The 10571-nt window shown below is 33.1% G+C and overlaps 1 protein-coding gene across 1 annotated transcript; it reads left to right on the top strand.

The window, feature by feature from the left end:
* The first annotated feature begins 7909 nt into the window (after positions 1 to 7909).
* Positions 7910 to 9647, top strand: LOC110116548 (cytochrome P450 94C1). Its single transcript, XM_020850159.2, has one exon. It carries the CDS (start codon positions 7953 to 7955, stop codon positions 9471 to 9473), a length of 1521 nt encoding a protein of 506 aa, XP_020705818.2. The 5' UTR covers positions 7910 to 7952; the 3' UTR covers positions 9474 to 9647.
* Positions 9648 to 10571: the final 924 nt, after the last annotated feature.

Raw genomic sequence — 10571 nt, 5'->3', positions numbered from 1 at the left:
TTGTTATAGTATTCTGATAATATTATGAGTGTACTAGTTGATCCATTGGTTGGAGACTAATTGACCTGTATATGATGGTGGGCTGATGAGTTTTTTTTTTTAAATACTATGATTTGGTGTTATCATCTACTAATTCACGTGATACTGATTGGAAGTTATAAAGTGATGATTACATTGTATATGAGTAAAGAGTGATGACTTTGTTTACTAAGACAACGATTTACTAATACTTATAGAATACTGAAAAATATAGTAATAGTCATGACTTCTTATTTATTTAATATGCCTACTGAAATGCATGTTTTTAAGGCATTGTTCTTATTATTGTATATATTTATTGTTAGTGCATGAATTTACTATTATTGCATTATCCAACTTCTCCGACCATTAGATTGTTACAGCTACTAATATTATTTGATAATATTGATTCAATGTACAATAAGCATATGACATACATAACATATAAAATATTGATTTGATGCTGATATAGAATAACTGGATAGCATATATATATTCATATATAATTTTACTATATTGATTTGATTTCAATAGTCTTTACTGATATTTTAATTTGATTCTTTATCTAATTTTTTTATTGATTGGCATTACGAATATAACGATTACTTTATAAATTTGACATTCATACTAGTTTATTGGTTTACTGGCTTTTATACTATAGTTTTTTAATTGTTTATATATTCTACTATTATTGCATATGATTTTTATTATTTCTGCATTGATTTAATGATCATATGAATGTAACTGTTATGATTTGACTATTAATATGCATATTGCTTCTTTGTCGTGTTTTGAATTCAATTGTAAGTTTTGGTGACCTGGTGGATCTTTTAGCTCATTATATGTGATTAAATGATTTCAGGTTATGATAGGGGAGCAGGTGTTTAAGGCTGATCAGATTTTTTCAGGTTCTATTTCTTTTTATTATAATTATTCTTTTATACTCAATACATAGTAGTTGTGATATGATTGTATAAATAATGAGTATTGTATAAGATTTTTAGGATTAAATATAGATGTATACATTAATATTTTAAATTATACAATTTATTTAAATATTTATTACTAATAGATGATATTATATAGCTCTGGTTGTTATTTATTTAAAGATTAAAAGAATAATTCTTCCAAATTAAATTATGGGCATCATATATATATATTGCAATTTAAAGTTCTCCTTTTGGTTAAATTTAAATTTTGTTGAAGATTAGATGAGATTTTTTCACTAAAATATAGTTATATCAACATGTAGGTTTAGGAGCATTATAGGAGAAGCTACATCTAAAAAATAATGAATAATATGTGAAATGATTGTTATGGATATATGTCAGTTGAACATAATAACTACTTTTGATATGGCTAATCTATGAAGCTTTTGGCAAATGTCTTTGATTATCTTCAGCAAAAGTTTTCTGGCAATTTTAGAGAGTTGCCATCGTTAGATGTGGGTGAATCTTTTCTGCCAATTATAAGAAATGTATAAACAATATATAAGATATTTGCAAGAAAATCATTATTTTTTAAAGATAAAATTTAATTATCTTATATTTCTCTTCAAATACATAAGATTAATTTGTATTTTATATGAGTAAATATATATAATTATGTTGAAATTGTTACAACCCAACTTGAAAGGATCTAGACCCACTAATGGGACTATGTTGGCGTGCAACATGCAAATTCCAATATATATTAAAAGTCATTTCTCTCCACTCACCTCCCCTTACTTCTATCTTGATGTGAAAAGAAGAAGAAAAGGGAGGGGGGAAGGAGGAGCGAGAGAAAAGAGAAAGTTCATGTTTTGGTTTACGGTCTACTTCATTGCTTAGTGGTGCTAAAACAGGCCAATGAGTCGAGTTTGGGTCCAAATCGGTTGATCTAACCCAACCCAGTTTTATAAATAGGCCAAGAATACCAACTCAAGCCTGATCCGTCGAGTTACCGAGTTGACCCGACCCGACCAGCTAACTCGAAATACCGAAACAAGATTGCATTGTTCGCAATACGAATAGACGTGAGCATGACCCAGAAGGAGATACGGATGCAGTGGCAAGAGGGTCCGGGTGCAGTGCTGGGGTAGGTATCAACCAGGGGAGGGCCCATTCATGGTCACGAGCATTGGTCATGACCGTCTGATAGCCGATGTGAGTCATGAGCGTAGGAGGGCGCAATCACGACGTGAGAGATTTGAGGGGGATCCTGAGTGCGGGTCTGCTGTGGGAGGTCAAAAGGGTGTTAAATCTTTGAATTTTGGGTCAATTTGGGTCATTCTAAGATTTTTGGGTCAACCCGAACTCGACCCGATTATAAAAATGGGTCAAAATCTCGAATATGAACTTGACCTCTATGGCAAACGGGTTGACCTTAACCCAAATTTTTTTGGCTTGAGTTTTGGGTTGGGTCAAATTTTAACACCCCTATTATCGCTTTTATTAAAACTACTCAAATTATGGTAGATGACTTTTGTATTATTTTTATTTTCAAAGATTTTGATTTCAATAGTTCAATTTCTTCGAAACTAATTTTATTATAGTTTTTTGATTTAGTGAACTTCTACTGCATAATATTTCATACACTATAGTACTAATTATTCTGGGTATTTTGGCTGGTTTATTTCATAATATTATCATGTAAAATGAAAGTAATTATATTTTGTATGATTTATAAAAAATAGAACTTTTGGTATTTTGATATTAGCATAATGGTAATACAAATAATATGAATGAATATGACTATGTGATTGAGTAATAGCTTATTATTTTTTTCTACATTAAACCTATGATAATAGTATACGTGAGAATAAGTAAAGGTTAATTTTACCGACGTTGGCTAGATATTGATTGATCTATATATGATGGTGGGCTGACGAGCTTTTTCTTTAAGTACTATAGTTTGGTATTATCCTCTATTAATTCATGTAATTTAGTGATTGAGAGTTATAAGAATTTATATTATTACTGTACTGACAGACAATGAGTGATGATTTTATTTACTAAGCCAAATATTACGAATTACTGACTACTAGAAAAATACAATGCAAGTAAGAATTTCTTAATTATTTAGTATGATTATTAAATTGCATATTATTGTATTGATTTACTATTACTACACTACTACTACTATATTATTTTACTATTCTAATATTTATTATTATTGCCACTAGATTTATGGATACTAATAATGTTACTGATACTATTATTGATTCATGACTAGTATTACTACAATTGATTTATTTTTTACTTATTTATTGATTGGCATGTGATACCTATTATTAAGTATATAATATAAGATTCTAATTGGCACGTGATTCCTACTACTAAGTAGGTAATATACAATATTAATTGATACAAATATAGAATTGTTGAATATCATTTGTATACTCTTATGTAATTTTATTGCATTAATATGATTTCAACGGTCTTTATAGATGTTTCAATTTATTGATTTATAGGATTTTCTTATTAATTTAATGCTATGATGATTACTTTAATGAACTGACACCCGTACTGATTTATTAATATATTGGTTTACAAATTTCATTGTTTCTTAATTATATTGTTTTAATGGCTTTTGTATCATACTATTTTACTGGTTTACATATTTCGCTGTTACTATATATTGTTTACCATTTATGCATAGATTTATGATTATAATGATTGCCACCATTATTAATTAACGGATGGCATACATACAACTTATTTACCATGCATTGAGTTTAGTTTTAAGATTTAGTGATCTACTAGGCCTATAAGCTCATTATATGTACTTTAAATAATTTCACGTTAGGGAAGAGAATTGGGACTGTGAAACTGATCAATTACAAGATCATCTTGGTTTTTCTTATTATTTTGTTTAACTATTATTTTGTAGTAAATAGCAGATTAATTATACATTGTGATTATGTAACTCCTAACTATTATATATAATTTTTGGAGAATGAATACAAATATATATTGATGTTTTGATCAATTGAAGTATTTTTGTTGCTGTTATTGGTGGTTTTTATCATTATTAATAGATAAAATAAATAATTGTTTTAAATTTAATTCTAGGGAATTACACCTTCACTACTCAACACATGCCCCATAAACGTAATACTCTTCAGCCATAACTTACATTTTAAAAAAATTACATATAGCTGAGGTTGCCCTAGAGTCTCCAGAATAATCTTTAAATGCTTAAAATTATCTTTCAAAAGAAAAAAAAATCAAAATATCTTCTATAAACACAATAATAAATTAATCCAGATAATATCTTAATACCTAATTAATTCATCAATTTCATAAAAAAGTTGGTGCATTAGTCACTGCAAAATGATATGACTAAGAACTAATAGAACCCATACTGAGTGCTAAAAATAGTCTTTATCACATCTACTTCTCTCACTTTCAGCTAATAATACAAATCATTTATCAATCTTGAAAAAAATATAAGATCTAATAAGCTGAACAATTATATCATCACTCATAGGTAAATGATAGTTGTTCATGATATAAACTTTATTCAATTCATTGTAATCAATATACATTCACATTATACCGTCCATTTTCCTTGCAAATAAGATAACAGCTACTCGTGGAGACACACTAGGATAAATGAATCCTCTATTAACAAACTCTTGAACTTGATCTATCAACTCTTTAAGCTCATTAGGTGTCATCGTATATGGAGATTTGGAAATCAGGGTCGTACCCAAAAATACTTTAATATAGAACTATAGATCTCAATCCATAAACAAACAAACTAACTCCTCAGAAAAATATCTGTGAATTTTTTCTTTACTGTAACATAAGAAAGAAAATCATAAGTTATACTCTTATCCTGAACTTATGCCAAAAAAAAAATTATATAAGCTTTCTTTCACAATCTATCTATTTTCACAACAGAAATCTAATAAGAAAAAGATCTCTAACTCTCTGGAATACAGAAATCTCACTTCAAAAAAAGAACGTGACTTTTTTCTTCAAACAATCAATTTGAGTCTTCTACTGACCCAAAAAATTAATATTCAAAATTACATTATTTTTAGAAATGGGTAACAAAATCAAACTAGCTCACCACTTATCATAAATTTCTATATCATAGAAATAAACTCTATTAGCTATATATACATGAAGTTGAATTGGAGATGGAACAACTGAACCACTAGGCTCTCTCTGATCACTATCTAATGGCATCTCTATCACAAAACCAGAGCCACTACTTCTGTAAAAAGAACTCTCAACAAATGTATGAAATGGAACTATTGTTGGTTTTCCTATAGGCTTAACATGACTCTCATATTTGGGCTCAGATCATTAATTCAATCCTTTATGTGGACAATCGGCCACCTTGTGACAAATCTACCCACACATGAAGCACTGTCTAGTCATCTTCTAGCACTAACCAGAATATCATCTACCATAATGCGACACAAAGGCGATCCACTAACAGAATATGGATTGGTCACATTATAGCTACTAGGAACTGCTATAAATAGCCCCCTCTCCTGGAGACTCTCTGACTAATTTTTTTTTTTTCCTCAAAAAGCCCACTACTTGAAGTCTTACTATTAAAACGCTTTATACTAGCAGTCCATCATTGTTAAGTAGCTATTAGATCGTTTTGAATTAATTTGGCTCACTCTACCAACTCAGAGAAATAAAAAAACTTGAAATAAAATAAGTGATTGTCTCAAACTATCTTATAGTTCCCTCAAAAATATGTATCACTTCTCATATGTGTGTTAACTAACTGTGGAGCATACCAAAAGGCTTGTCACAACCCAATCCAAAAAAAAAAAAAACGTAATAATTGGGACAAGTTATATCATGCTGGCTTGCAATAGGTAAATCTCAAGATCTTGTTTTAATTTTTTTTTTTTAGATTTTCTTCCAATACAAAAGTTAAAACAAACAGCAAACTACAGAGTTGCTAACAATATCCACTTCACTAATAATAAACTCATCCACAAAGTCTCTTTCTTTTTATCATCAAAATTTATATATACATTAGTTATATTTTTGTACATAGCTACAAACAACAAAATATTGAGTAGAACGTAATAAAAGCTATCAATGATTGTTCAAAATAGAGAAATACTTATATGGGCCCAAGTCATATTCTTGAAATAACTACTCAATAAGATCCTTCACTTTCCTATGCCTTAAAAAATAGAATGCAAAACAACGGTGAGCTAAAACAACTTTGCAAGCCATATTTCAATTGATCTAAAATCTCAAATCATTTCATTTATTAAACACTCACAGAGTATTAAAAACAGGACTGAGTAGAGAAATACATGCAGTTATCATAATTTTAAGCAAAATATACAAGTGCTTCATATATCCCTCCCAACATACAGTTCAATAACTCTGACCCTTATGCCTCCCAATACACAAAGTTCAATAACTCAAAGTAATAAACATAGTTCAACTAGAGTAGCAAATAAAGTTCAACAACTCTGAAGCAAAATGTATATATATTATAAGAACAGAACTTTCTCCACCCCTTCTAGATCTCCACAAAATCAACTATTTTAACTATTTAAGCACATATTTCAATGTATTACAATGATTGATGCCTAAATAGACAAATTTTAGAATTTGCCAAAATGCCCTAACAATAGGCAATAGAAAACTTTACTAAGAAAAATACACATTTTTAAAAAAATAATCAAATTATCAAAGATCGTGTATAACACTATTTTAAGACTTAAATAGTACTACAATATTATTTTTCAGAGTACGTATGATTTTTTATTCAATAAAAATAATATAAATTCCAAAACTCCCGTTATAAAATTTTTAAAAAAATATTTAGAATCTCGATCTGTATAACATAAAAAAAGTTACACGATTAAAGTTTAATCAATACAAAGTGATTGGCATTTTTTCATAACCAAATTATAAATTTAATAAAAAAATTCAAGAAAACTTCACAGTTTTAAAAATTGAGACGACAAAATATGACATATCTTGATCCGAACAATATTCAAAATTGGGCCGACATCAAATAATGGTACGAAGCATCTCAAATCCATTCTTTCCCTCTCATTCCCTCGCTTGGCCAGCTGCCAAAACAAACAAATCAAATGGGAATAATTGCATAATTTGACCTAGTGCCAGGGCCCAATTAAAAAAAAAAAAAGCAATGGGCATTATTTCATTTTCTTCATCCAGGTGCAAGAAAACACAGCGTCGGAGCACTTCAATGAAAAATATTCATATTTCTCAAACATATATACAGACCCCTAAAACTTGCTCCAAAACTCATGCAAACATTTTTCATGCATACAGATCATTCTTAAGCTCATGCAAAAGAGTTCAGACACAAAAATCCAATAAATTAACTAACTTCTAATCAAGCAAACCGGTTTGCATAGTACTCTAATCTAGAGGTGTCACAAGAATATCCCAATAAAAACAATATTAAATCTGGATTAAAAATTATGAGATTTATTTAAAAATATAAAAAAATTTAAATGAAAATATTTAACAAAAAAAAAAATTAACTTTTTAGCAAATTAAGACAATCACACACCATATAGGTAAATTTCAAATGTAAAATCTATTAATTGGTAGTCAGAGTTTTCAACTAACGAATTAAAATTAGCAACCTAAAATAAAATATATATTATATATTTATATTAAAACATATTTTATTTTATATAAAATATATATTATTAAAATAACCGTACATACTTCATTTAATATATATAATTATCAAAAAGCGGCAAAATAAATAAATAATTAAACATCACCCAATAGCGATAATATAAAGATAAACAAGTTAACATCAAAATAGCGACGCTATAAAACTAGCATTAATTTTATATAGCCACTATCTTTAGATTAAAAAATAGCGAAAGCGAGCCGCAGAACTCCTATATAATGAAACATCCCTCCTCCTTCTCTCCTCCCATCATTGCCCAGAGCCGCCCCTTCTCCACTCCAATGGAACAAGTCGTCTCCTTTCTCCTCCCCCTAATCCCATCCCCCCAAGCCTTCATCTCCACCTCCTTCTTCTCCTTTGCCGCCGGCTTCTTCATCTTCTCTCTCCTCCTACTCCTCCTCCGCTCCCGCCCATGGTGCAACTGCGAGGTCTGCCGCGCTTATCTCAACTCCACATGGACCGATCAGTTCGAAAATCTCTGCGATTGGTACACTCACCTCCTCCGCCTCTCGCCGACGGGAACCATTCATATTCATGTGCTGGGGAACACCATCACCGCCAACCCTGACAACGTTGAGTACATGCTCAAGACGAATTTTGACAATTTTCCGAAAGGCAAGACCTTTTCCTCCATCCTCGGCGATCTCCTCGGCCACGGCATCTTCAACGTCGACGGCGACGCGTGGCGTTTCCAGCGCAAGATGGCCAGCCTTGAGCTCGGCAGTGTCTCTGTCCGCACCTACGCGTTCGAAATAGTCGCCGCTGAGATCCGCGACCGCGTTCTTCCCCTGCTTTCTTCTCTCTCAAGCTCGGTCTCCGCTGCTCCCATCGATCTTCAAGATGTTTTCCGCCGATTCGCGTTCGACAACATATGCAAGATCTCGTTTGGCCTCGACCCGGCTTGTCTCGACTTGTCTCTCCCTTTATCAGAGTTTGCAGCGGCGTTTGACATGGCTTCGATGATGTCCGCGCGGCGGGCCGTGGTTGCCGCACCGATTGTGTGGAAGGTGAAGCGGATGCTCAATTTAGGCTCGGAAAAAGAGCTTCGGCGTTCGATTCGTCTTGTGAATGATTTGGCTGATGAAGTTATAAGACAGAGAAGGAAGCTCGGGTTCGCCTCCAACCACGACTTGCTTTCCCGGTTCATGGCTTCGGTTGATGACGACAAGTACTTGCGCGACATTGTCATTAGCTTCCTGCTCGCCGGTCGGGATACGGTGGCCTCCGGCTTGACTACCTTCTTCCTCGTTATCTCCCAACACCCAAATGTGATATCCGCCATTCGCGAAGAGGTGGATGCCTTCACAAGCGGCAAGACTGCTCTTCCGACTTACGAGGACTTGCGGCGAATGCACTATGTCCACGCGGCGCTCTACGAGAGTATGCGGCTCTTCCCGCCGGTTCAATTCGACTCCAAGTTCTGCTTAGAGGACGACGTGCTGGCTGATGGGACTTTTGTAAGAAAGGACACGAGGGTGACCTACCACCCCTACGCCATGGGAAGGATGGAAGCTATTTGGGGGAGTGATTGCCTTGATTTCAACCCAGAGAGATGGCTCCAAGACGGCGTTTTTACGCCGGCGAACCAGTTCAAATACCCCGTTTTTCAAGGTGGGCTTCGTGTTTGCTTGGGGAAGGAAATGGCTATCATGGAAATGAAAACGGTGATTGTCACAATCCTCCGGGATTTCAACGTTGAGCCGGTTGAGTCCGACAGGTTGAGCTTAAGACCGAAGTTCGCCGCCGGGCTCACGGCTTCTCTCGCCGGAGGATTACCGGTTCGAGTGAGCAAGAGGAGATGAGTGCCGCTAAGTGGCTCGGCGAGACAGGGGAGGCTGGCGCTAGTGGCTGTACAGATTTTTTTTTTTTTTTCTTGAGATGTAGTTTAAAAATTTTCCATTTTAATCGAAAATAAGTCTTGCTCTTCTGTGTATTTCCTGGTTTCTGTTTCTGATTGTAGCCAATTCATTAATTAATTGCAGGGAAATTAAGTAAAATGATGAACTTTGATCTATTAATCTTTCCCCCAAAAAAAAACTTTGATCTATTAATTGCAGAAGATTTCCTCTTTTAGATCTAAAATTTTATTTTAGATTTATTTTCTGTGGAAATCTAGCTCTTGTGGGGACAGATTTTTATATGAATTTGTGATGGGAATATGGGATAAATTTCTGCCCATGTGATGGAGAAAGAAACACTTCAATGAATCAAATTAAGGTACTCTCTCTTTTTTTTTTTTTCATATTAGTTTTAGTTCGGAAAAAATTTTAAAAGAACTCCCTTTAGTAATTAACTAATGGAAAATATAACTCAAAAAATTAAATTTAAGAGGGATGCCAGTGGTTATCATAACTAAAGACTAGCATAGATGTGTTTGTCTGCGAGTTATTCAGGCTTGCGGGGCAGTAGTGGTCAGCACTCTCGTTGAAGAACGAGTATCGGGTTGGCGGTCGGGTCAACGGGCGAGTAACCTAGTTCAGGTCAGTGGACTGAACCTAGTCATTAACTTTCCTGACATCTGGCCACTCGACACCTTGCCAAACAACTCACCAATCGTCAACTTCTCAAAGGTAAGTTTTACACCATACAGTTCCTTTTCTTGCTCCCTTTTATTTTTTATGACTATTGTGGCATCTCTTATATGACTATTATGATTTAAATTTGAAGAGTGAATTTTTAAGCAGTGTTGTATCTCTTTCCTTTTAGTTATGTTGAAGAGAATGCCTTGTAGTTGGATGTAGCTTTGCTTTCAACATTTTGCTCCTCATATCGACCACTAATAGTTATGTATGTTTGGTAAAAAAACCCTAGTATGGATATGGGTATAGCAAATGTTTGAATCAACCAATTTTAATTGAATATATTTTAATTAAGCATGTTTGTGTAGATGGAAATGATTA

Source organism: Dendrobium catenatum, unplaced genomic scaffold (genome assembly GCF_001605985.2).
Source record: "Dendrobium catenatum unplaced genomic scaffold, ASM160598v2 fragScaff_scaffold_390, whole genome shotgun sequence".
NCBI lineage: Eukaryota > Viridiplantae > Streptophyta > Magnoliopsida > Asparagales > Orchidaceae > Dendrobium > Dendrobium catenatum.
The sequence above is the reverse complement of the archived record's forward strand: the minus strand, read 5'-3'. Positions and strand labels throughout refer to the sequence as shown.

Bases quoted from the DNA above. Each gene is read 5' to 3' on its own strand.
- LOC110116548 (XM_020850159.2), top strand. From the start codon at position 7,953: ATGGAACAAGTCGTCTCCTTTCTCCTCCCCCTAATCCCATCCCCCCAA.